Source organism: Hyperoodon ampullatus (assembly GCF_949752795.1).
Source record: "Hyperoodon ampullatus genome assembly, chromosome: 2".
Classification (NCBI taxonomy): domain Eukaryota; kingdom Metazoa; phylum Chordata; class Mammalia; order Artiodactyla; family Ziphiidae; genus Hyperoodon; species Hyperoodon ampullatus.
The window spans coordinates 7,276,343-7,301,967 of NC_136915.1; the positions used below are offsets into that span (position 1 = coordinate 7,276,343).

Genomic DNA, 25,625 nt, shown 5'->3' on the forward strand with positions numbered 1-25,625 from the left:
CTATAAACCTTTTCCAGAAGTTATCCTCTATCCCCAGTTTGAACCAAAGGCAAGAGTTTTAAAGAATGGTTTACCGATTACCTTGGCCCTGGATGTACTTCCCCCAGTTCAGCCTAGTCAAGCCCAGGTCCCTTGTGAGAGTGTCAGAGGGCAGCCTCCCGAGTCAGCTGTGAGTGTGGAGCGTGGCGCGTCTGCAGCCCTGTTCTCGGGGCTCCACCACTGGAGAAGAGGGGCGGGGAGCACGGTTGACTGCCCACCCCTAGGGGAGTGCTCTTTTATTCTGACAGGAGGCATTGATGGTGTTTAAATACCCTAGAATTTAAGTTTTAAAAAAAAATCCTAGAAATGAGAAATCACCAGAGTTTTAAACCCCCCCTCATTTTTAAAGGAAATTTAATAAAGGACAGAAAGATAATAAGACAGAAGGCAGGTGAGATAGATGGTCTTCCCATGAACTCTTTCACTGAATTTGCATATACTGTACATTAAGGTTATTTTTCAATCTGAATATCTAGAAAGGTACTTGATTCTAATCACTGATGCACTGTCACTTCAGATTCAGTGGCAGATACTCTGGTAGGGATGAGAAGAGGATATTTTCAAGTTGAAATACAGTTGAGTTTAATTCTCTTCACCTTTGGTCATAAAGGAGGCTGGTTGGTGTTTCTGAGCCCTCTAGCATAGTTTGCTACAACTGTCAACACTAAATGGAAGTCAAAATAAATGACTTCAGTCAAACTTCAGTGATTCTACAATGCGTGATATTGTAGCAAAGATATTTCTATTCCAGAAGCTCATTTTACCTGTTTAATAGTGGCACTTAGCAACACCTTCCTATTTTAATGTTCATACGAAAGCCTGAATTTTTCCTCAAGATTTTATCTAATAATGAAGGTCAAAAGTTAGGTTGCTTAATATTCACTAGTTGGGTATGAGAATTATTTGGAAATAATTTTCACTTATACATTCTTGAGGTAATAAGTTTGACGTTAAGCTGGTATAATTTAGTTCTCTGCTTCTGCACCAGGGCATTGAAATGAAAGAAACGTTGAGTACCAGCAGTAGGAAGAGAACAAGCAGGAAGAAAGTGATGCTTCCTCTATAAAGGGGCTTATTGGATTTTGAAGTGGCATATATCACTGAGCTGTTAATGGAAAAATCCCATGATTGATTTATCTCTTTTCCACAAGCTTAGTCACTGACATTTCACCATTTTTCAGTAGTCATGTATAAGACTTTTAAAACCCTCATTGCTTACCCGTGTGTGCCATGCACTGTGCAAGGTGTTACTTTCTCATTTAAATTAATTCTGACAAACTTGTGAGGCACGTATTACCATCATGCACATTTTACAAATGAGAGAGGCTCTGAGACTTGCCTGTCTCGCCGGAGGTAAGTAGTAAACTGGACCAGTCGTGGGTTTGTGCTGCTTGCTGAGTATGTAAGAATGTAAGAATGTAAGGTGGAATGGGCATCCGAGCCTACGCAATGATCTGACTCTGAAGCTAAGGTCCAGCAAACCATTCCATTCAATTCACTTAAGGATTACGATTCCACCCCAGTCAAGGTGAGCTTCCAGTCATGCCCAGGACAGAACTGTTGGGTGCATTCTTTGTCCACATAGATCACAGAGCCCTTGCTTTGAGTGGGACGTTCTACAGACAATCTTCCTTGGAAAGAGAATGGTGCTTAAATACAACGCCTCACATTTTGAAGGGAAGCTTCACTGCTATTCGTTCATTTGTGGCTACACTTCCAAGAAAGTGGAGCGTCCAGGCAGACTCTCATCTCTGCGCAGGCTTCGCGCCCTGCCCCCTTGTCTGCAGTTCCTGGCGAAGGCACAGGACTAGGATGTGGGACAGATTAACCAGCAACAGGAAACAGGTAACATTTGCTGCTAAATCACCCATCACTGTCCAGGACGGTAATGATTCTAATGTTGACCTCAAAAAACACGAATAGTTGTGGAACACTGAAATAGATATTGCGGAATTAAATATAAATATTCCCAACTTAAGCTTTTTTTTTTAAGTTATAAAAGTAATTTAGCACAAACCAATAATACTAAAACACTTTCGTGAAGCGAATCTTCACCCCCCGAGGTAGCTGTTTGCAGTTCAATGTTAACCATCGTCTATTCCAATAAACGTACACGTATTATAGGAGTTTATTCAAACTTAGGTATTATCAAAATTAATGTGCATGTTGCTTTTTTTTTTAAAAGTGTTTCATCCCTCTAGGCCAATACCTATAGCTCTGACATTCTAATAGTTGAATTACGGTCCGTAGCATGGCTGTCCCATGATCTAGTTACCTTCTTCCCTATGGCGGGAGGGGGCGGGGTTCATGTTTATGCAAACTAATTTTTTGGCCATTGGAGTGGCTTCAGTGGAAGCGGTTTAAGAAGCTCCGACTTGCCGTAAAACAGCGTCGCGCGCATAGGCCCGGTTTCGCTAGGCGTTGGGAAGACAGGACTAGCCGGGGAAAGACTTATTAGTCCGGGATGCTGAAGTTGGGGCGCCGGGCGAGCGAAGCGGGAGCGGAGAAGGGCCGGGCCGGGCCCCGCGCCACCTCCCCACTCTGGCCGCGGGAGGGCGCGCTCTGGACGGTACGGCGACTTCCGCCGGCGCCCCGCCCCCCGGGCTCGCCCCACGCTCCGATTGGCTGCGCGGCGGGAGCGCGCCGAGTCAGGGGGCGGGCCCGCGCCGGCTACAAAGCGGCGAAGGTCACGGCGGGTGGAGGCGCGCGCCGCCGCTCCGCGTCCCGCCCGCGGCCCTCGGCCCCGCCGCCAGCGCCACCGCCGCCGCCTACCGCCTGCCGCCTGCCGCCGCCCACCGCCCATCGCCCGCGCCAGGAGCCATGGAGAGAATGAGCGCGCTGCTGGCCCGCTACCCAACGGCCGGCCTGGCCGGCGGCCTGGGAGTCACGGCGTGCGCCGCCGCCGGCGTGCTGCTCTACCGGATCGCACGGAGGTGAGTGCGCGCGGCCCACGCGGCCGGCTAGTATCACGCCCGCGCCCCCGCCCTCCGCCCGCCGTCCTCCCAAGCCCGCCGGCTTCGGGGCCGCCCGCGCCTCGCTGTCCGTGCGCGGCGAGGCCGCGGCGCGGCGGTGGGGCCCGGCCCGCGTGTCCCCGCGCCGAGACCCACCGTGCACGCCCCGCCCCCGGAAAGAAAACCGGGCTGGGGATCCCCAGTCGGGAAGCGGCTGAGGAGTGGGTTGGGGGACCCCAGGAATGTGGGGCGGGCGGGGACTGCCAGCGCTTGACGTACGAACTTCCTCCCCCGCGGAGATCTGCGCTGGCCCAGCCGCAGGGTCTCAGGGCCCCCAAACCCTGCGGGAGCGTCGAGCGGGGGTCGGGCCTTGCTCCTTTCGTCTTGAGCCCCGATCCCTGGTCCTCAGGGGAACGTTGGGTCGCGTGGACACCGGCCGGTGGTTTCTGAGCCGCACACGCTGTCTCAGGCGTTGTTCTAATCTCACATAAACCCATTTCAGAGTCACAGTCTCTGCTGTGTCTAGAGAAGCTGAGGGACAAAAGAGCTACATAAATTGTTATTAATTAGACGAGTCAGGGTGTGAGCTGAAGCATCCTGACCCTGGAGCCTGCATCCCTAACTCCCGGGCTCCACAGCCTCCAAGAGCAGGCAAGCCTGACATACTTCAGAGGTGTTTAAGCCGGGCTGGGCTGCCGAGCGGGTTCAGTGGCGGCGCTCCACCCCCGACCCTGGCTCCGAGATCATGCTGACCCCCCTGTGCACAGCTGGCCTCCATGGTCAGGAATAAAAGCTTAACGGCCTCTTGCTTCAGGAGGACCTCAGGGGCAGCCCCACTGTCTCCCCACTTGATCCGCCTTCCCAGGGGATAGGGAAAAAAGGTGGGGTTGTGAGAACATTCTGGAGACAGCATGGGTGGGCTTGTAGCTTCAGCAGGGGATGTGGAAGCGCAGCTCTTAGGTGGGAGAAGCGAAGGAACTTGCCCACGGTCACTTGGCAGCAAGCGGGGGAGCTGGGACTTGAACCTGTTCTTCCTTAGCCACCACCGTGTACTGCTTCTCACCCAAAGGGAAAAGAAGTGAGGGCGACTGAGTCACAGGCTTCCCGGGGGAGGAAGGGGTAGGAGGGACATCAGCTGTGTCTGCAGGATGAGCCAGACTGGCAGGCTGAGGAGGGGGGCGGCCTCAAGGGGCCCCTGACAACGCACAGCTCCACGTGTCCCAGCTTCCGCCCAAAATTTGGAAGCTGGAGGGGCTTGCCGGACCAGCTGGTTCAAACCAGTCATCTTATGCACGAGGGAACTGAGGTGCAGAGGTGCATGCCGCTTGCTGTTGCTCAGATTCCCAGAGCGTGTCGACAGCAGAGGTGTGTCCAGAGCCTGGTTTGCCTCCCAGTTTACCGGGGGCAGGGAATGTCAGCCCAAGGATCCGAGCCTGGGCCGGGCCTTGTCTCCAGGCTTTGCAGCTCTCACTTGTGTTGGTGTGGCTGGATTCGCACTGGGTTTGCTCACTGTGCCTCAAGCTCCCGTCTTGTGCTGCGGCTGTTCCTGGGGGTCCCGTCTCCCCACCTGGGCTGCCAGCCACAGCTTTCCCTCTCCCGGAGACAGGAGTCTGAGGCCTTGGTGCAGTGTTGGGCGAGCTGCTTCGAGGGGAGCCAGGAGGGTACCAGTGTGGCGTGACACCAGAGTCGTGGTGTGGCGCTGGGATCTTTTGGTTGAGAAGGACCAGCCCTTTCCCAGGAGGCTCTGAGATTCTACCAGAGCGCTGGCTTTTGTCTGGGGGTCATAAATTAGCCACTGTCACGATTCAGAAGCAAGACCAGGCTGAGCCCTTCTCCCTCTGTGGGGGAAACAGTGACAGTGAGGAGTGGCTTTTGAGTGACCCTGGGGAGGGCATGTGAGGAGAGTTGTTTCTGGAAATGGACTTGGCCAGCTGGGTGTTTGGGGGCTCAGCACAGAGATGGAGGGCCCTGGACGGAGGATCGGCCGGGGAGTGGGGGGAAGAGCCCGCTTCTCTGAAGGGCTGCGGTCCCCAGAGCCTCGGGCAGGGCCAACCCTGGCTTCCCACCCACGGAGTCCTCTTGACCGGACCGTGTGTTGTGACCTGGGGGCTGGGGGGGTGCGGGCAGGAGCTGCTGTTGGCCCCATTCTACAGATGAGGAAACAGAGGCCCAGGGAGATTGGGCTTCCTGCCCTATGACACCAAGTTGCTAAACGGCAGAGCCCTGCCTCACTCCTGCCCTTCAGCCCCTCACCAAGCCTCGTGCTCTGGGTCCTCACTGAGCAACTTGGCTGTCGCTCTGCACCCATAGGAGGCCAGGTGGAAGCCCCAGTTACACTTCCCCAGGCCGGCGCGCCCTGTACCCAGGCAGTCTTGGTGGCTTCCTGTGCCTCCCCCACCCAAACTCCCACCCCCGGGCTCTGCCGCTTGCCATCGTGTCCATCTCCTGCCAGCACATCCCTACTCAAGACCTCTGAAGGCCCCCATAGGTGGTTATTGGATTGTCCACTTTCTGGTGTCTGGAGGTGGAGAGCATGCAGCCTCCCGGGTAAAGGAGCGGAGCCTCGGCCTGGCGTCCAGGGTCCCTGGTTCCCGCTCACCTCTCGCCAGGCTCTCCCGGTGCTGCGCACTCTGGCGGGGGGGGGACCCTGCTCTCTGCACACGTGCCGGGTGGGGCCCCCCCTGCCCGCAGTCCATCTGTTTGAGGGCCACCTGCTCGTTTGCCTTGCTGGCCGGCAAACCCGGGTGACGGCAAATGCGCCGCTTGTTGGCTCTCTCCTGTGGCATCTGTCACCAGCTGCCCTGGGAGGTCGTCGTTCTCGTCCTTGTGTCCGGGTCAGGAGTGGAGAGCCTCGCTCGTCTCTGCCTCCCTGCGATCCAGCGTGTGCCCAGCCAGCGGGGGCTGTGCTGAGGGACGGCGTGGTCCACCGAGGGCGGATCCGGGCTTTCTGTCTTGGTGTTGGCTGGACTGCTGTGGGCCTAAGTGTGAGTTGCCTTGAGGCCGGCGCGGGTGGCTGGAGGCCCGCTGGGTCCTGGTGGCACTGAGTTGCACATTGGTGCCGCTGTCCCGCTGCCCAGGAGGCTGCTCCTTGGATTCTCTCTGGTGGATTGGACAGCACTCAGGGCACAGAGGAGCAAGGGAGGAGCCGTGTGGGGTCCAACAAGGACCCCTCGCCTGTGAGCCTGTCCTGGGATCCCCTCGGGGCCCTGCTGGAGGCTGACCTCTCGGCCCCCGAGGGAACCAGCCTGGCTCGCAGAGACCATCTTCCAGACCCCGCCAGGCCAGCACGTGGTGCCCAGGGTCTCAGGCTGTGTGCCAGACCCTCTCGGGGAACTTCTCAGGGCCCGGCGGAGACTGGTGGACGCATGGGCCTCCCCCAGATTCTGAGCACCCCCCGCCCCCCAACAGGGACTGAGCCCCATGCAGTGTCTCTTCCATGGGGCACAGTGCTGGGCTCACAGCAGGTGCCCGCCCCCTGGCAGGGTCCTGGGCCGAGGGCCTGGAGCTGCAGCCCTCAGAGAGGTGGGCCAGTGGTGGGCTAGAACTGACACCCCCCGCTCCCACCAGACCTGTAGGGCACGGTGGGATGCCAGGGCAGGAGCTCTGTTGTAACTAACTGTCCATGTTTGGGGCTGAGGGGGCGATACCATTGTTGCGGGCCTGTGTTCATCTTTTCTTCCCCACTGTGGGTTTGGGGCTTGTGGAGGGACGGTTCCAGAGCATGCAGCTGCCCCTGGCTCCCCCCGCGACCAGGGGCCCATCCTGCCCTTGGCTGCCTCAGGCCTCCTCCAACCCCCGCAGAGCCTGAGAGCTCAGCACACAGGTAGCAGGAGCTGGGTGAGCACCTTCCAGACCCTCCCGGCCGCTCACCCTCTGGGGCCCACCCTTCCACCTGAGGTGGCCTGGCCTGGACCCATCTAATTTGCTCCTGCCTGTGTCACAGGGACATTCTGTCTTGTCCCCTCAGATCTTGTCCACCACGAAGAGTGGTTTGACGCAGAGCCTCACTGGGGACGGAGGTTGTCGGCTTGCGGGAGAAGCGGGTGAGGGGCAGGAGGGGAGCAGGCTGGAGGGGCGTCTCCCTGAGCAGCAGCAGGACCCCGGCTAAGCGGGCACAGAATAGGCTGACCCAGGGGCTCCCGCGCCAGGCCTGGTAGAGGTGGGTGCAGGCCCAGAGGCCAGGCCTGCCCCGTGGCTGTGGGGACAGTACGTACGAGCTGCGAAGTCAGCCGTCGAGTGCAGCCCGTGAATGTGAGTCACTTCATCCACGTGTCTGGCGCGTGACGCTTCGGGCGGGCGGCAGCGGCGCTGGTGCTTGGGGAGCTGCCATTCACACCCAGCTCCCCGTAGCTTTGCTGGTCCGTCTGCCGCTCATAGGCCTGCACGCTCTTTCAGGGCTTACCCCATGGGAGCTGTGGGAGGTGACTTCCTGGCACGGGGACCCCATCTGGCCAAGGTGGCAGGCAGCTGCCCTGTCCACGAGAGAGGACCCTCACCCCGCCAACCCTGGGCAGGGATTACCAAGCCAGAGCCGCTGGCCCAGGGACCAGGACTCATCCCCAGCCTCTCCTTCCAGGCCAGGCTCACTTCCCTAGCAACAGAGCTGGAGGTTCAGGGTGGAAATGATGACCTCCTGGGCCGAGGGGCTTCGTGCCTGGCCCCCTGGACCAAAGCCTCAGTTCCTGCTCGCCTGCCACCGGTCGTCTTTATTCCCTTCCCATCTCTCTTTATTCGTGGGCTGCCAGCTCTTCTGCTGGCTTCTCCACAGAGGCGGGGTGTGGTGCGGTGAGCTTCTGGGGTGAAGGGGGCAGAGGGGAGAGGTTTTCCGGCCTGCCTCATCACCCCTTTGGACACGCCACTGTGCACTCTAACAGAGAAGCCTGTAAAGCAGGTACAAATTAGCAAAGAGAAAGCCAAGTGCTTAACTGCCCAGGAATGCCAAGTGCCGGCTTCTCAGCAGAGCAGGTTCCCATACCGCTAGCCGCCTCCTTCCACTGCTCTTTGCCTGAAGCCCGGTGAAGCTGTCAAAATGCCTCCGCTGATCACCTGCCCAGCTCAGCGCTTCCCTAAATTCTCTCATTTGGGGAATGGACATGGCAGCTACCAAGCAAACCCCTCCAGTCCCAAGAATCTCAAACAATGTGGGCGACAGGTGGCAGCTGCTCTCCTGGGGACTTCCGTGAAGCCCAGGAGGTGCCTTCCGTCCGATCCCCTCGGCAACCTTTTGGGGGCAGGGATTATCATTATCCCCCTTGGCCAGATAAAGAAATGACTTTCCCCAAAGGCCACACCATGACCACGAGCCGCGCTGCCCAGTGCTGCTGTTTCTGGGCCTTGCCCTCTGGTTCAGTGATGCCGAAGACGTGCAGTCCCTTGTCGTCCATTCTGAGGGCCTTGGCCTGAACTGGAGCTGCAGGTGCCCTCTGTGGACCCTGGGACCCTTCCCTGCAAGGTCTGGTTTCATGTCCTTGTCTCTGTCCGGGCTTTCTCCTCCCCTCCCCTGCCCTCCCCGTGTAAACTGTCATTTACTGGGTATTTAGCTGGGCACTGTAAGCGCTTCCCACACTTGACATGTCTTGTCCCCAGTCGACAGGTGAGAAGACTGAGGCTTGGAGAACTCTAGTAACCTGCCCATGGTCAGTGGAAGGGCAAGGCCAGGAAGCATCAGCGGTGTCAGAAGCAGCAGCTCTGCTTCCCGGGGGGCCAGCCTTTCTTCCAGGCCCCTGACAATCCCGGGGACAGGGTAGTGACACAGCCAGCGCCCTGCGTTGCGAAGCACCTTTACGTGTCTTGTGTCATTGGGTCCTTGTTACACGCAGATGCCCTGGCTCTGTGATCGCTCCCACTTTGCAGATGTGGGCCGAGGCTGGGAGAGGAGAAGGTGGCAGAGCCGGGGGCTCCGGCTCGCGGAAGCTCGGGGCCGTGCCGTCCTGTGGACAGTAGGGGTGTCCGTGTGTGGTATGGCTGCCCATCCCGGCAAAGGCCCAGGCGGCACCCCCAGAGCTGGAGGTGGACTCTGGGGGTGAGTAGGGAGACAGGAGTGGCAAGGCCAGGACCCCAGGGCTCAAGCAGCTGCCACCTGTCGCCCACATTGTTTTAGATTCTCGGGACTGGAGGGGTTTGCTTGGTAGCTGCCATGTCCATTCCCCAACCCCCTCGACACACACACCCCCAACAGCCAGGGAGATGGATGGAGGGCCCCAGAGCACAGATCCGTCGGTGTCTGGGCCGGGATTATCCTGCACACCCCACCTGTCAGCACACGTGTGGCTGGCAAGGGCCCCTGTGGCCAGCCTGTCCTGTCCCCCTGCCGGGGAGGGGTGGCCCCAGGCTGAGCAGCCTTCTGCAGTCCCTACCCCTTGGCCTCCTTGACCCTCGCTCTCCTGGGGACTTCTGTGAAGCCCAGGAGGTGCCTTCCATCTGGAAACTCCCCAGAGAGCACCATTTCCGCATCCTGGGAATAGGCCCAGGTCTGCGGGCCTTGCGGGGAGGGTGGGTGGTCCTGGAGCCTGGTCCCTGTCGGCCCTGTGGCCTGGCTGGCCCTGGGTTCTTGGTGCGTCTCCAGCTCGGGGGAGGCTTGGCCTCAGAGGCCAAGGAGAAGCCCAGGTCCTGCCATTGGACATACAGCGTCCTGCCCTCCTCCGCCTGCCTGCGTCTCCAGCTCGGGGTCCCCATCCCGCTTCCCACACGCTCTCCCTGGTCTCCTGTCGCCTGGGTACGGAGGTCTTCCCGCTGATTCCACTCTCCTCGTCCACAGGATGAAGCCGACACACACCGTCGTCAACTGCTGGTTCTGCAACCAGGACACGGTGGTGCCCTATGGGAACCGCAACTGCTGGGACTGCCCCCACTGCGAACAGTACAATGGCTTCCAGGAGGTGCGACCCTCCCATCCAGGACCTGTGGGCCCTGGGCCCCTCGTTTGAGGAGGACCAAACAGGCTCGGGGAGCTAGGGTGACTGGTGCAAAGTCACAGCTCTGAAACTGGCAGGTTTGGGTTCAGACCCAGATCTTTCTGGCTCTGAAGCCCAGTCTCTGCCGTGCACCAGGCCGGGGTCAGCAGGCTCTCTGCGGGCTGGGCAGTGAAAAGTTCAGGCTTTGCAGGCCACGCGGTCTCTTGCGACTGCTCGGCACTGCAGAGCCTCCACAGACATGCGTAACGCGTGTGGCTGTGAATAAAGCCCAGGAAAGCTTTATTCACAGACGTGGGCAGCCAGCCCATCGCCAGAGTTTGCCGACCCCTGTGCCAGCCCCTGTTGGGTCCTGAGGAGGGACGCCAGGTGGGGGTGTGGGCAGGGGGCGGGGTCCAGGCTGCACCCTCAGCGTATTGCCTGTGTTGGGGGTTCCCGTGAAGTTTTTTTGGAAGAAGGGCTTCTGCGTTGCACGTAAAGCAAGGGAGTGTTAGCGATCCACTTCCGTGGAGTGTGGGCATGCGGGCCCTCCGTCCAGCGCCTGGCCCGAACCCATGGGGGGCCTCTTGCCCGTAGGGAGGGGCTCCCCCTGACTCAAGTCCTCCCCCACCCCCCAGAACGGCGACTACAACAAGCCGATCCCCGCCCAGTACCTGGAGCACCTGAACCACGTGGTGAGCGGCGCACCCAGCCCCCGGGCCCCCATGCAGCCCCCGCAGTGGGTGAGCAGCCAGGTGCTGCTGTGCCGGCGGTGCAGTCACCACCAGACCACCAAGATCAAGCAGCTGGCCGCCTTCTCGCCACGCGATGAGGTGAGCGGAGTGTGGGAGGGGCTGGGGGTTAGAGCTGTGGAGGGGAGGCCCCTCCTCACCCCAGCCCCACGCTGGCCCTGCGTTCCGCGTGTGTGATCTAGTCCATCTCAGCTGCCACTCGCTTCTCGCTCTTCCTGTCTCGTGTCACTGCTCTGGGAGCCCCAAGCCTGGGAGCATCGTGGAAAGCCCAGCTCCTGCCAGCCCAGAGGGCTTTGTCCCTGGGTAGGGGGAGGTAGGGTCCTTGGGGCCCTGTTGGACCATCCTGTCCGTGTCCCTCTGAGTCAGTCTTAGCCACTGGCTGGCGGGCAGTTTGCTCTGGAGTTGGTGGACGATGTCCCGGCTTGTGGGAGAGGAGGGGGGAGACAGGTGCTGCCGAGAGGCTTGGTGTTAGGGCTTTGCCTCCCCCGGGTCCACCGTGGAGCCCAGCAGCCTTGTCATCTAGCTGATGTCACCTCGCCCAGTCTGGGGGGTTCCGTGACCTCAGGAGAAAATCCCAGCTGAAGCCCAGAGACACTGACTTTCCCAAGGCCCAGCCTGGGAGTGGGGGAGGGAGGGAAATGGAGGTGAGCTGGGGCTGGGAGGGGAGAGGCAAGGAGGCTGCAGAGAGAAGGGCAGGCGTGTGCGATGAGGCAGCCAGGGCGCCTCTTCTGGCACATTCAGTCCCAGCGAGAGATCAAACTGATAACCCTCCCGCCCTCCCCTGGAAGCAGGGAGGGAGGGGTGTGTTGCTGCATCTCTTGGGGGAGGAGGGGTGGGACTCGAATCTCCTGGGCTGTTCCTGAAACGTAAAGGCCCTTTGGTTTCCGCTAGGGCCCTGGCCCGGCCAGGGGCTCTCCAGTGTCTTCTAGACCACTGGGCTTAAGCGGGGAGGCAGCCCCACCTCTGGGTTGTCCATCTGCCCGCGTCCAGGTGGTGTCAGCCCAGAGCTCCCTTCCCCCGTGGGTCACCTGCCTTCCTGGAGCTCTGGAGTCCGGGAGCAGGGCCTGAAGCAGGGGCCACGTCCCAGACTCTGGCCTCAAGGTACGTCCTTCTGAGCGACAGAATTGGCTGGAGTGTCTCCTGTCACCTGAGGGCCCTGCTGTGTCCTGGCCTCTGGGCGACCCTTATTCCCATCCATTTGTCCTGTTGGGCAGTGGGGGAAGCAGGTGCAGGTTGGGGCCAACTTGCACACGGTCGCCCCCTGGAGACCCTGAGCCTCTGTCCCCCTCCGCAGGGCAGATATGACGAGGAGATTGAGGTGTACCGGCACCACCTGGAGCAGATGTACAAGCTGTGCCGGCCGTGCCAGGCGGCCGTCGAGCATTACATCAAGCACCAGAACCGCCAGCTGCGCGCCCTGCTGCTCAGCCACCAGTTCAAGCGCCGGGAGGCCGACCAGACCCACACGCAGGTCCGAGGGGCGTCCATGGGGCACTCCAGGCATCCCAGCCCTTGGGTCTGTGCAGGAAACCCCTTCCCAGAGGGCTGGGCCAGTGACTGGGGGTCAGCTCTGCAGAGCTGAGGCCCTTTTCCCTGGGGCAACAACTGTCCCGTGGGGCCACATCCCAACCTGTCCCCAGACACGGAGCGGAGCAGGGGTCCTAAGGAGAATGCTTGTTATTTGCGTGCGTGACGGGTTTCTGAGCTGCCCTGCTGAGCCTGGGCACCTCCCAGCGCCTTCGTGGTGGGTGCTCTCCAAGGCGCCGTGGAAACCAGACTTCGGGTGGTTAAGTCACTTGCAGAGGGCCATGTACCTGGTGTGTGGTGTCACCAGGATTTGAGCCCAGGACTGGCTGGCTAAAACCATTGTTAATTTTTATCACTGTACTCAGATGCTGGAATGTCCTGGCTTAAAAAAATGTGATATAAGTAGCAAGTGGGTTTAGAAGTAAAAACCATCCTCCCCAAAGAAACTCCCACCCACCCCCTGGGTCCCCAGAGGTGCCCTGCTGGTTGTGGCCATCTCGCTGACTGGTTGGTGTGTGGTTTCCAGTCTGCAGCCAGGCCCCCAACCACAAAGCCACACGCCAGCCACACGCCCATTTGCACAGTGGGATGCTCTGACCCTTGCTTTCCTCCTCTCCACCGTGTTCCCAGACTGAACAACTTACTGCTGTTTTTTTAAACTTAGTTTTGGCCAGAGTTATCTGTATACGTATTACAATTCCAGTTAAAGCCGCAGTAGGAATTTTTTATGAGAATTTGAAAACGAGTGAAAACAACGTACTTGAAAGAAGAGGTCACCGTCACATCAAAAGGATTTCTGTAGAGAATGTGGCAGCGCAGTTCTTGCCCACACAGGAGCTCGCAGTGGGGTGACGGCCCAGACATGAGACAGGGTAATGGGACCCAGTGGTGAACCAGAAACAAAGCCAGGAGTGTGTGAGAATTTAGGGCCTCTCTGATCATCAGGAACTGGTGGGTTCTGCAGCAAGTGGGCCCCTGGCCAGACCGCCGTGCACAGGGTGGGCACCAGGATGGACGTCGGTGGCTCTGACCCTCTTGCTGACCAGTCTCTCCCTCCCTCCCTCCCTCCCCCCCTCAGAGCTTCTGCTCGTCCATGGTGAAGGCCCCGCTCCAGGTCATCGTGCTCCGAGCCCTCGCCTTCCTGGCCTGCGCCTTCCTGCTGACCACCGCGCTGTATGGCACCAGCAACCCCTTTGCCCCGGGGGCGCCCCTGCCCCCGGCCCTGCCACCTGGTAGCAATGGCTCGGCCCCGCCTGACAACAGCACAGCCCCTGGGGCCGAGGGCTGGCGGCAGCTGCTGGGCCTGCTGCCCAAGCACGCGGCAGAGAAGCTGCACGAGGCCTGGGCCTTTGGGCAGAGCCACCAGATGGGCGTCGTGGGGCTGGGACTGCTCACCTGCCTGCTGGCCATGCTGCTGGCCGGCCGCATCAGGTGCGTGGGGGGCAGGCGGGGCGGGGCACAGTGGGAGCAAAGCTCCAGGCTGGAGGGGAGGGGCTCTGAGGGGGGCCTCCGGGGCCACACTGCCTCGCTGCTCCACCTCAGGCTCCTCATCTGCAGAGCCGGGTGAGGATAACCTAGCTCACGGGCTGTTGGAGGGTCGAGTGGGCGCCCCTGGGCCTTCGCTCTGCTTCCCCGTGCGGTTGCAGACCCTGTACCGGGCAGTGTCCACATCATCTCCCAGTGACTCAGAGGGAGGTTTCTTAGCCCCATCGTACAGACTAGAACACTGAGGCTCAGAGAAACACTGACTCAGAGTCACGCGGCCTGTAACTGTTGGAAGCGGCACTCAGAGGCCCACGCTCTCCTCATGGCCCTGGGTTCTGTCCTCTGAGCAGGGCTGGGGGTGGATGAAGGTGGCAGAGTGGGAGGGGTCGGCTTACCCGCCTCGCGGGGCCCTCACTCCCGCTCTCCCCGCAGGCTCCGCAGGATCGACGCCTTCTCCACTGGCCTGTGGGCCCTGCTGCTGGCGCTGCACCTGGCCGAGCAGTACCTGCAGGCTGCCTCGCCCGGCTGGCTGGACACGCTCAAGTTCAGCACCACGTCCCTGTGCTGCCTGGTGGGCTTCACAGCAGCCGTGGCCACGAGGAAGGCGACGGGCCCACGGAGGTTCCGGCCCCGAAGGTCAGAGAAGCAGCAGTGACTGCGGGGGGAGGACAGACGGACGGACAGGCCCAGGGCTTTGCCCGCAGCGCAGACAGGGCCCCTCTGTCTTGCATCTTTCTTACCTGCCTCACTTCCGCCCCCGCCCAGCCTAGGGCCCCCGGTCCTGGCCCAGCCCCTCCACTTCCCCGAGGAGTCAGGCCTGCCCACCTTTCCTTTCTGGCTCCACTAAGCCATTCCCCAGCCCAGCCCCCACCCCGCCGAGTGCTCCCTAGCTGCTCACCGCCACCACCTCTCTGGCCAAAGACCCCCTCACTGTCCTGAGCCTGGAACACGGGCAGCACCCACGCTGCCTGCCTCTGACCCGTGGCTTCCTGCCGGCAGCTCCAGGCACCCCACGCTGGCCACGGCCCTTTTCCTGGCTCTCACACCACGGGAAGAGGGTTGCAGGCCTGCTGCCTGCTTCTCCTCTCACCTTGCCCCTTCTCTGGGCCCCCTGACGTGGGTTGGTGATGGTGGCTGCAGGCTGGGCCCTGGCCGCATGGCCTGATCACTCGGGCTGCTTGTCATGGGCAGGTGCTGCTGAGCCGGGGCCAGAGCGGAGCCCCCTACCTCGTCCCACCATTGCTTCTCTGGTCTGTCCTTTTGGTCCTGCCCGTTGCCCCGTAAGCCCCGTGGAGCTGGTGAAACCAGGAGGAGACAGGGCTGCCCCCTGGGTTCCCTGCTCTGAGACCCTGACATCCCTCAGCCTCCTTCCCCAGGAATGGAGAGTGCAGTTCTTAGGCCCAGACAGGCTTTGACCATGAGTGTGTGGGGTGAGGCCTTTCTCAAGGTGGACAGGAGGCAATCCTGCTTCTCCTGTGGTCAGCAGGTGTCTTAACAGCCAGGCCGTGGTGAGAATTGGCCCGGGCTGGGGGGAGGTCTAAGGTCTAAATACTCTCTCCTTTACTTCTCTATCTTCTGGGCACCACTGTGAGCCAGCTAGGCAGACCCTGGGCATACACACTCTGCCCACTCTCCTGGGAAGCCCCTGGCTCTGCCCTCGAAAGGCAGGACCCCAGCCTTTATGGCCAAGCCCTCCACTCGCTCCCTGCAGGGACTGGGGTTCAGGCTTCCTGGGCCGAGGCGGCCCCGACTGGCAGGCAGCGCGGGGCCTGGACTGCTCTCGTCGGCCCTGTTCCCTTCCCCCCATGCCAGGGGTGTCCCCGGTTTCCTCCTCTCACCCCCTTCCTCCAGTATGATGCCTGGGAAGAGTTCCAGCTGCCCAAGGTTAGCATGGAGTGAGGAGCCCAAGGGACACGCAGGCCCATGACACCAGGTCATTGTCACCTTGTCCCTCTCTGGCCTGCCACTGCCCTCCTCCTGGCCCCTAGAGCCCCTCAGGGAGGGCACCACAGCTCCTGCTTCCCACTTCCCTGTAGGGCAGCCGCAGGCCCCCCAGGGCTTCAGCCTCGCTCTCCCTGGGCCAGGCCCTGCTGTGCCAGCCTGTTTACCGCCTGTGGAGGGAGAGCTGGACCCCTCTCCAGGGCCCCTGAGTGCTGACCTTGGCGTGGATGTGCTCTGGAGGCTGACGTGCCGTCCACATTTGGAGGCAGTTCCCAGCCTGGGGGCTGCCCTCCCAGGGCCGTGGCAGGAGGCTGGACCAAGGCCGTGTGCCCCTCCAGGGCCCTGGGTCCTGCCACTCCTCGCTGCAGGCACGAGCCCCCGCCAGGTGTGGCCCCAAGTGCGCCAACACCTCCGCTGTACACATGGGAGCCCAGGGAAGGCAAGAGCGGATCACACGCGTGTGCGGGTCACACTCAGGGAAGGGCCGCCAGCTGGCTGAGCCTGAGGGGCAGGTGGAGCGTGTGCCCGGCTCAGGCCCCTCGCAGAGCCCCCGGGGAACAGGAGTCGCGCCCAGGCCCCTCCGTCCTCGGGTTCTCGGGCTCCGAGGCGGCCGCCCCTCGCCACTCAGCCCTCGGCGCCCGGGTGGGGAGCGCCCGGGTGGAGCGTGAGGTGGAAGAACGCTGACGAGGCAGAGGAGGAGCGGGCTGGCTGTCCCTCGGCCCGGCGGCCAGCCTCGGGGAGAAGGGGCAGCGGGCGCCAGGCGGGGAGCCCGTGTCTGTTGGCCGTGCGTGCCCTGCCCTCTGGAATCTCCTGTTCTCAAGGAAGCTGGCAGCGCGATGCTAATCACTGTTTTTCTTGGTGTTGAGTAGAAGCAGGACATCTGTGTGTACGTGTGTATTTAAGTTAAATTATTTATAACGACCCTAACCAGCTCTCTTGCTGGCCAGGAGCCTGCTGAGCAGATGTCGCTCCTGCCCTCTAGTGGGGACGGAAAGACACCTTCATGTCACTGAGATGGAGCTCATCGAGGAAGGCTTCCTGCCCTCTTTCGTGTTTGGTGTGATGTTTTAAAATCACCCACCTGTCCCTTAAAGTTTCATGACATAGAGCATATTCCAGCACCTTCCGACATTACTGGCGACAGCTGAGGAAGTGCGGGCACCACTGGGATCGTGGCTTATTACCTGGGGATGTGTCGGCCCTGCTGGGGGCCTCTCTCCCCTCCGCTGGGGACGACAGTCAGACCACCTGGGATCAAGGGGCCATCTTCTCCCTCCGGCTCTGGGGTCCCCGCCCCAGGCCGAGCAGGCTCACTCGTAACGCTTGCCCAGGAGCCCGCCGGGAGGGGCGCGTGTCCCTTCCGCCTGCAGCTGTCACCGAGTGTCCCGTCCTGTCTTGTGTAGACGTGGATGATTGTCTAGTGATCGATCCTCTCATTACTGTAACTGCAACTCCTGGCCATAGATGTAGTGTTTTTGATGCTGTATTTTCAATAAATGCCTCCGGGGCCCTGCTTTGACCGGTGGGCGTCAGGCACCACGTCTTTTCTGGTTTTTTTCTTTCACGTTCCTTCAGAGGCTTCTGTGCCGGGGGCGGGGGCTTCGGGGGGCGGGGGTGCCCACCAGAGTCAGGTTTGGGAGCTGGCAGCGTGGGCACCAAGCGGCTCAGGGCCCGCCATCCTCGGGTGCCCTGCTGGCTCGTACTTCTCCTCATCTCCATAAACTGCTGCTTAAAATGTAGTCCTCTCTCTCCTGTTGTTCCCGGCTTGGCCTGGGATTGGCTTGGAAAATCAAAGGTCCCCCCTCGGTGTCAGATGGGAGGCAGTGCAGCCAGCTGCCGGCCCCCTCGCTGGAGCCCCGGTGTCCCGGCGGACACACAGACTTGGATCCGGGCCGGGGCCTCTCTGAGATGGGATTTGAAGGCACGGGCAGCCTGGGCGGGCCTCGCCAGAGGAAGTGTCGGTCCCTGTGCAGCGCTCGGGAGCCTGGTGGAGATGGGGCTCCTTTGACAGGGGCCTCCTGGGGCCTGTCTTCTGCGGAGCCAGGACAAGCGCTCACGCTTGGCGCTTCACAAGGATCTGCTAGTTGAGTGACGCCACTGCATGTCCCAGCGAGAGGGTCAGACCAAAGAACCGTCTCCCCCTCGGTGCCACCATTTTTAGTAGCATCAGAGATTGGAAAAGCACCTGTGCCGGGTGGCTGAGAGACTCAGGTTATAAGCTCTGGGGCAGCCCCAGGTGTGAGCAGGATCTGGGAAGAGTAGGAAAGAGCTGACGAGACCCAGCTTCTCCCGGGCCCAGCTGGCCGCCTCTGAAACCTGCAGCCCGACTTGGACCCTCCCCTCTTACTTGCCGATGACTGCAGGTGGCCCTCGGCCGACTCGTGGCCTGGCCTGGCCTGTGGGCTGCCCGGTGGGGCAGCACAGGAAGCCCAGTGCGGGCAGAGTTGCGCTGCCACCCGCTGGAAGGGCCCGGGCATGCCCGCCCCCATGGCCCACGTGCCCTGCCCTCATCAGGCTGCTGCTGCACAGGGCAGACAGGGTCCTCTGGGAGGTGCAGGCCCCAGCAGGGGGCGGGGCTTCGTGTGTGATGGGAGCAAGTTGGCCAAAGGTCCCAGTGCACCTTCACTGCCCTTTACTGAGGTGCCGAGTGTCCCCCCACCTTGGGCCCCTCCTCAAGGTCGTCTGTCCTGCCAAACGGTATGTCATTCTAAAATGACAGCACAAAATCGTATCTTGTATTTAGAGGCAGAACCTTCCGCAGGCGTCTTGGGGGAAAGGAGGTGTAGGGGTCAGACAGGCTTAGGCAGGATGGGTCAGCGGGTGGAATGCAGGCGCGTCCAGCCTGGGGCCAGCCAGGTTGCCCAGGCTCCGCTGTAGATTTGCTTGATGAGCTCCTGCCTTGATTTCCCCGTGTCCCCCAAACACTGGGCCCCGGCTTTGGTTCTGAAGTCCAGGTGGCTTCCTGGTGCTTTGAAAGGCTTTAAGGAGGTCACGTGTTTCTCCAGGAGGGCGTCAGCTGACCCCACACTTTTCTCGTAAAAGTTGTTTAAAGAGAGGGACAAGGATGAAAAATAGGGAAATCAGTGGAGTGGAGCTTGGCCAGCGGTGCCCCGAGCTCAAGGTCGTGGTGGGCACGGGGTGGGTACCTTAGGCAGCCCCCCGGCTCTGCTGCAGGGACTGAGCCAGCCTGCCCGTCCGTCGGCACATTATCCATGGGCTCAGTTGTCCCTTGGGGACCGAGGTAAGGCTGGACCTCCCGCAGCTCCGTCCAGACGGCGGACTAATCATGTATTAACTGCCTCTGTCCCTCCCCCTCTGTAATCGGTTGCCTTAATCAGAAGCATGGTTGACATTCTGGCTTGGGGCCACCGGGTCCTGTTGTGTGATCTGTACCATTCTCGAGTTAAAGAGACACTGTCACCTTCCGTCTTTCGGGCAGCCTTGCGATCGTTACGGGTCTTTCTAAGTTCAAGTTGGTGTCCGGCCAGAGCCTCTTCCCGGAGATTCCCAAGCTTGGCTGCCTTCCGCTCCGCTCTTCCAGGGGCTTTCGAGGAGTGTCTGAGACCAGAGGGCAGCGGCAGGACTCCCAGGGTCGGGCCCTGGGGAGCAGGGGCTCCCCGAGCTCGGCCGCTGCCAGGAGGCTCTGGGCCCCGAGCGGGAAGCGGCGCGGCGGAGCCCAAGGCCGTCGGCCCGATGGAGCGGCCAGCGCAGGGCTGGGCGTTTTTTGCTTCGAGGTGAAGGGTTGGCGTGAGGCTGGTGAGGGCGACAGTGTCACTTTAATACCGAGACTCGTAGTGGACCTAGTTTGCTGTGAGGCTGAGGGGGATCGGAGGGGGCATGCCGGGAGGGGTGGGTCACGCTGGCACCTCCCAGCCACCCGCTCCTAATGGCGTGAATGTGGTCGGACCGCTTTTCTGCTGCAACTAACACACGCCTCCTCTGGGACCCCGACTCGTGCCCCACCTCGCACCGTGGGAGGGGAGGGGGCCCGCCGTGCGGAGGCCGCTCCGGAGGCCCCCGGGGCTGACCCACTCCCTTCTCCCATGCCCGCCGGGCTCTCTCTCGCAGGTACTTCCCGGGAGACTCTGCCGGCCTCTTCCCCGCCGGCCCCAGCCTGGCCGTCCCCTGCCCAAGCGTCGCAGGCCCCTCGCCGGCTCTGTTCATCCCTGCCCCGCCCGGCTTCCTGCCACTTGCCAACCAGCAGCTGTTCCGGTCTCCCCGCCGGGCCTCGCCCTCCTCGCTGCCCGGCCGCCTCAGCCGGGCCCTCTCGCTGGGAACCATCCCCTCTCTGACGCGAGCAGGTAAGTGGCGCTCGGGCAGTGGTGGGCAGCGCGGGGCTGGGGGCAGCTGGGCTCGGGGACTCTGGCTGAGCCCGAGGTGGGTGGTGGTGCTTCTGCTGTAGAGACGGGTGGAACTGGGTTCAGACCCTGCTGTGTCCACTCACTGGCTGCCTTAGCCAAGGGGCTTAACCATGCTGAGCCTCAGTTGCCCTCAAAAAAAATTGAGGCCAGTAGTGGAACCCACCCTGTGGGTGGTCGTGAGGGTTAAACCGGGTGGTGTATTTAAAGTGCTTAGGCATCCGGTGGGTCCACGTCCCCGCCCGTGGGGTTTTGTCTTTCATCACTGTTCTCACCGTTATTATTAACTGTTTTGAGACACTGGGGGCTGGAAATTTTGCCCCGGCCTTTCTGTGTGGTCCAGAGGGCAGGGATTCGGTTCAGGTCTGCGGCATTTATGGAGCCCCGGTGTGACCAGCACCTGGTCCCTGTCACGGGAGGCTCCGTCTCATCCCTCCGCTTCCCCAGCAGGGTCTTCCCGGGAGCCCTGCGGGGTCTTCCGTGACGACCCTCCTCACTTTGGGAAGCCACCCGGTGCCCATGGGGTTTGCCTCACCCTCGGGGTGCGGCCTGGGGTGCGGGGCTGTGCGGCAGGATCCAGCCTCTAGGAAGGTGGGCGGCATCTTGGTTAAGCCGGGCTGCTGACGTGCAGTGTCTCTCTTAAGCCCCTGAGCAGCTCCCCCAAGCAGGGGGCTCCCCCTCCAGTCCGACACCCCCCTGAACCTGTTTCTCTCCAGGACTCGCCCAGCGTCTGCTGTGTGCAGTCCAGCGTGCTCGTAGGTAGAGGGTGGGCCACACTGCAGGAGACGCGGCTCGCTGGACACAGCGCGTGAGCTGAGCGGTGGGTAGTGTTTGAGGCCTTCAGGCTGGGATTGAAGGGGTGAGAGCCCCGAGTGGTACGGAGACCTGGACTCCAGGGACTTCTGTGTCACCAAACGTGAGCCATGTTGCTGGCCGAGGGTGGCTGCTGCCTGCCCTCCTCTGGAAGTGGCTATTCAGCAGAGTTCCTGAGCCCGTGGCCGGCGAGTCCCAGCTCAGGCCCTGGGGCTGATGGACAGGGCCTCTGCGGGCCCTCCGTGAACAGCAGCTGGAGCCGGGGGGAGGGGAGCAGAGTGGACATGGAATGCCCTGGGCCCGGGGACCTGGAGGGCCCGGAAGCTGGGCCCTTCCCCGGAAGAGTGTTCTCTGGAGCTGCCCGCCAGCTCCAGGCCTCCAGGGTGGGGCAGGGACCCCAGCTCCTGAGCCTCTGCAGGACAGCGCGGGTGTGGACCCTGCACACCATGTCAACAGGCAGCCTCCCGGTTGCCCTGGGAGGCCCAAGGCAAGGGCTCAGGAGGCCCTCTGCCCCGAGGGTGGCAGAGCCGTTCTGTGGAACGCAGGCTGGTCTCAGGGTGGGATCCCGGAGTCTCCACTGCTGGGGCGGGTCCTCGGCTCAGGTGTCAGGAGGCCCTGGTGGTCCGGGGCGCAGGCGCAGTGCCAGGGTCCATCTTCCCGTCTCTGTCTCTCCGCTCTACTTGCCTCTGCACCTCTCGCTGCAGGCCTCACCCCTGCGTCCCTGCAGCTCACCCCCAGCAGGAAGGCCCCTCCCCAGTTCTGGAAAGGACTCCGGCTGTGCTTGGGCCACGTGGCCATCCTCACACAGCCACTTGGGGGTTGACCTGGGTCTGCGTCCCCGGACCGGTGGGTGGAAGGGGCAGGCGGGGCTCTGTGGCCGACGGACCCCTCAGAACCCTTCGGGCAGGGGAGCAGCAGCCCCCACGCGGGCGCGTGGAGGCCGCCGGGTCTTTGCACGCTCGGCTATCAGCGGGGCACTTGGGGGACCAAGGGGCTCATGAGATGGAGCCCCTGCCCTTGGGGTGCACTTGGCTGAGGAAGAGGCGGCGGGCTCTGCGCACCAAGGCCCAGCGCAGGTGGTCAGGCGACGGGTTAGTGGAGCGGGGCAGGGCTCCAAACGGCTGAAGCAAAGAAGGCGCGGGTCAGGTACCGGGACGCGACCTCCCGTGCGGCCTGCTGTGGGTGTCGGTCTCCTCACCTGCGAGGTGGGAACGTGCCCTCATGAAAGCTCCACGCGGGTGACGGTCTTGGCAGAGCAACCGTGCGAGGTGGGGAGGGGGCTGGAGCCGGGGCCCTGTCTCCGCACGGACCTGTGTTGCCTTTCTCTTTCCTCTCCAGACTCAGGGTATCTGTTCAGTGGGAGCCGCCCACCATCTCAGGTGTCCCGATCCAGAGAGGTTCCGGTTTCAGGTGAGGAGGACAGAACGCCAAGACGAGTGACCGGGAAGCCGCCTCAGGCGGGGCAGCGTGTGGGCCGGCGTTTCCAGAGCGTGTGCAGGGCGGGACAGCAGCCGCATTAAGCGTGAGCTTTGGGGTCAGACGGGCCCCCAGAGGGGATCGTGTTCAAACCCCAGCCCTGTGCCTCCCAGCTGTGCAGCCCTGGGCAAGTGCTTCTTGCCCTTGTGCCTCAGTTTCCACTTCTGTGAAATGGGCGTGAGAGTTTCTAGGATCAGCTACGACGCTGTCGTCCTTACAGTGGCGACGGACTGAGGCGGCACTTGGGGTGCCGGCGTCAGCAGGGCTCAGGGTCGCTGACCTCAGGTCTCCAGGGTTGGTTTCTCCCCGGGCCTTGCTCTCAGCTGAGGGAGGAACCAGGGGCTTCGGATAGAAGTCGGGGGGAAGGGGGCAGGGGGGGCATGGCTGAGGCTCCGGGATCCTCTCCCCTCTCTCGGGTGCCTGGTGGGGTGCAGGCCCCTCCTCCCTCAGTTCCCAACAGGGCTCCCCCTCTGCCCCCCAGTCTAGGCCCAGCCTTGCCTTTCTCCCGGGGTCAATACAGGAAAAAGCACCAGGATCAAAGCGGCTCCTATAACCAGAGCAGACATTGACACGATATCGTCCTCTTTGTTTCTGTCACCCTCCCGCCCTCCAGGTTACTTCTCTCTGCTGTCGGGCAGCTGCCCCTCCTCCCCCGTCCCCTCCCCAGCGCCCTCCGTGGCTGGCTCCGTGGCCTCCAGCTCTGGCTCTCTGCGCCACCGCAGGCCCCTCATCAGCCCTGCGCGGCTCAACCTGGAGGGGCAGAAGCTGCTGCTGTTCCCGTCGCCCCCTGGGGAGGCCCCTAACACCCCCAGCAGCTCCGACGAACACTCGCCCCACAACGGCGGCCTCTTCACCGTCGAGCCGCCCCCCGTCCCACAGAGGCAGCCGGCGCGGGACACGAAGCACACCGTGGGTACGGCCCTCTGACCGCCCTCTCGGAGGCAGGAGAGCCCAGCGGGCCGTGGGAGGCCTCTGGTCAGTGTGCAGCGGTGGCGACACCGTCAAGAGGTCACACGGGGCCTGTCCTGGCTCTTATCTGACTGTGTGGCCACTCTCCCAAGTCCAGACATCCCTGGCCTGGCTTCTGGTGACCTTGAACCCTTCAGGACGTTGCCCTTTTTTGGCTTTTATTTTCTTCTTTTGCAATTGACTTGGAGGCTCCTCTCTGTTCCTTGGGATGGATCAGAAATGCATCAGGCTGCATCTGGGTGCAGATGTTTTTGTTTTGCTCACATGAAGTTTTTCTGCAAAGCATTTTAGAATTTTTTAAATTAAGCCTCAACCTTTAAAATCTAGAACTTTCACATGAATGTGTGGATTTCCTGTGTCTCGTATTATATCAGAAGATCTGGCCACGCTGGGCCAGACAGGTGGAAGGGCAGGCTGAGGTCCCAGGCCCCAGCCCCTGCCACTCCCTGCCCCACCGACCTGCCCCCTCTGCAGCCTCGCCTGTGGCCGTCGTCTCGCACCGCCTGGCGGTGTTTGAGTTTGCTGCTCCTGATCTAAAGCCAGCTCCCTTCACGGCAGCTACTCAGACAGGACCTGAATGAGGACCCAGCCCCCCACTGCCCACTGCCCGGGGCGGGCCGAGCCAGTTGGGGCCGGCAGGGCTGGCTGGCCGGCCACGTCCGAGGACCATCCTGGGATTGGAGGTGGAGCTGCCCCGCATCTGTGCCTGGGGGTGAGCCGTGAGCTCCCACTGAAACGCCCCTTCTCCCTGCAGACGTGAAGTCAGCGCCGGAGGGAGGCAGCACCTGCAGCAGCCGCTCCATCAAGAAAGAGGACGACTCGTCCCAGTCATCCTCCTGTGTGGTGGACACCACCACCAGAGGGTGCGCGGAGGAGGCCCCCGCCTGGCGAGGTCTGCACCCCACGTGATGTGCGGGAGGGGGGCAGGGTCGCGCGGGGTCTGCGGGTCTGCAGCCACCTCCTGAGAGCTGTCCGAGAACAGCCCCTCGAGGGCTCTTGGGTGACAGGAGAGGGTGAGACAGCCCACCCGAGGCCTCCTGGACCCCGTCTGTGACAGCATCCCCGCTCAGATCAGGGTCTGTGTCTGCGCTCTTACAGGAGCCTCTGGCCACAGGTGGCTCTTTACATCTAACAATTAAAATGTAATAACAATAAAAATCTACTTGCTTAGCTGCACCAGCCACATCGCAGGTGCTCCACTGCCGCGTGTGGCCTGTGGCTGCTTGATTGGACAGAACAGATACAGACCGCTTTGACCTTTGGAGAAAGTTCCCCAGGAGGGTGTCAGCGTGGGCGCCCTGGGGGCCAGTGCAGAGGCTGCAGGCTGCGCAGGGCACTGAGTCGCCTGGGTTCAAATCCTGGCTCCTCTGCTTGCGGGATGGGGGCGGGCTGTGACGTCAAATCCCAGTTCAGTGTAAAGCCCAGCAGTCAGCTCCTGGTACCCACCCCCCAGACGTGTGGGAGACATGTATGTTGACAGAGGATTCTCCTGGAATGATCATTTTGAGCTGACTGGAAATGGGTGCTGCTCCCAAATCAGGTGGGGTCTGGGATGTGACCCAGCAGCATCAACTTGGGGTGGGGGACCCCAGTCAGCAGCTTATCGCCTTTGAGGCCTGGGCAGGGTACTCATCCTGTCCCGTCTGTAAAGCTGGTGTACCCCATGGCAAGGTGCAGGTGTGTACCACCCTAGCCCGGTACCTGCCTGGTGGCACAGGGTCAGGAAAAGAGGCATCTTCAAGGAGTCAGGACTTGGGAATTCCCCGGTGGTCCAGTGGTTAGCACTCCGCTTTCACTGCTGAGGGACCGGGTTCAGTACCTGGTCAGAGAAGTAACATCCCACAAGCTGCGGAGCACAGCCAAAAAAGAAAAAAAAGGAGTCAGAATTTAACCAAGGGACCCCACGTTCCCGGGTCTTTTCAGATGGGGAGGCCTCTGGGTGCCCGGAAAGAACTGGGGTGGGTGGGACCTCAGCCCAGGAGCACCTCCCCTGGGGGCGGGGTCTCAGCCCAGGAGCGCCTCCCTGGGGGCGGGGCCTCAGCCCCACATCGCTCACAGGTCTCTCGTTTTCTCTCTGGAAGGTCGTTTAGGCCCCTTCCTGATCCGGGGCCTCCTGGCCGTGAGCCTGACTGTCAACGCCCTCTTCACCTCGGCCTACCTGTACCAGAGCCTGCGCTGACCCGCGGTCCGCAGCCTCCCTGCACCCAGAGAATCTCGGAGGGTGCGCCCAGGTGCATGCCGCTTCCACCACTGCCGGCCTCAGCCCTCCTCGAGGGGCTGCCGCCTCCGCCCTTTTCTCCAGGGCCCTTGACCTCGCCAGAGGGAGTCCTGTTCCCGGAAGCCTTCTCCCCACCTAACAGACTGCGGGGCTGGGCATGGTCTTGGGGGTCACAGCCCTCCCCGCCCACCTCCTTGGCTGACATC

General features: G+C 61.7%; 1 protein-coding gene across 3 annotated transcripts; it reads left to right on the top strand.

The window, feature by feature from the left end:
* Positions 1 to 2,859: 2,859 nt before the first annotated feature.
* On the top strand, positions 2,860 to 25,380 carry TMEM201 (transmembrane protein 201; the record flags this gene model as incomplete). 3 transcript variants are annotated; one of them, XM_079697817.1, is made up of 11 exons in its annotated part: positions 2,860 to 2,972; positions 9,733 to 9,868; positions 10,519 to 10,713; positions 11,927 to 12,103; positions 13,238 to 13,590; positions 14,077 to 14,280; positions 19,654 to 19,886; positions 22,095 to 22,166; positions 22,846 to 23,145; positions 23,956 to 24,093; positions 25,283 to 25,380. In XM_079697817.1, the coding sequence occupies 11 exons, from the start codon at positions 2,860 to 2,862 to the stop codon at positions 25,378 to 25,380; spliced, it is 2,019 nt and encodes a 672-aa protein (XP_079553943.1). The 3 variants fall into 3 exon arrangements, with proteins under 3 accessions (XP_079553943.1, XP_079553944.1, XP_079553945.1); XM_079697818.1 differs by having other exon boundaries at positions 9,748 to 9,868; XM_079697819.1 differs by having other exon boundaries at positions 9,748 to 9,868; positions 22,900 to 23,145.
* Positions 25,381 to 25,625: the final 245 nt, after the last annotated feature.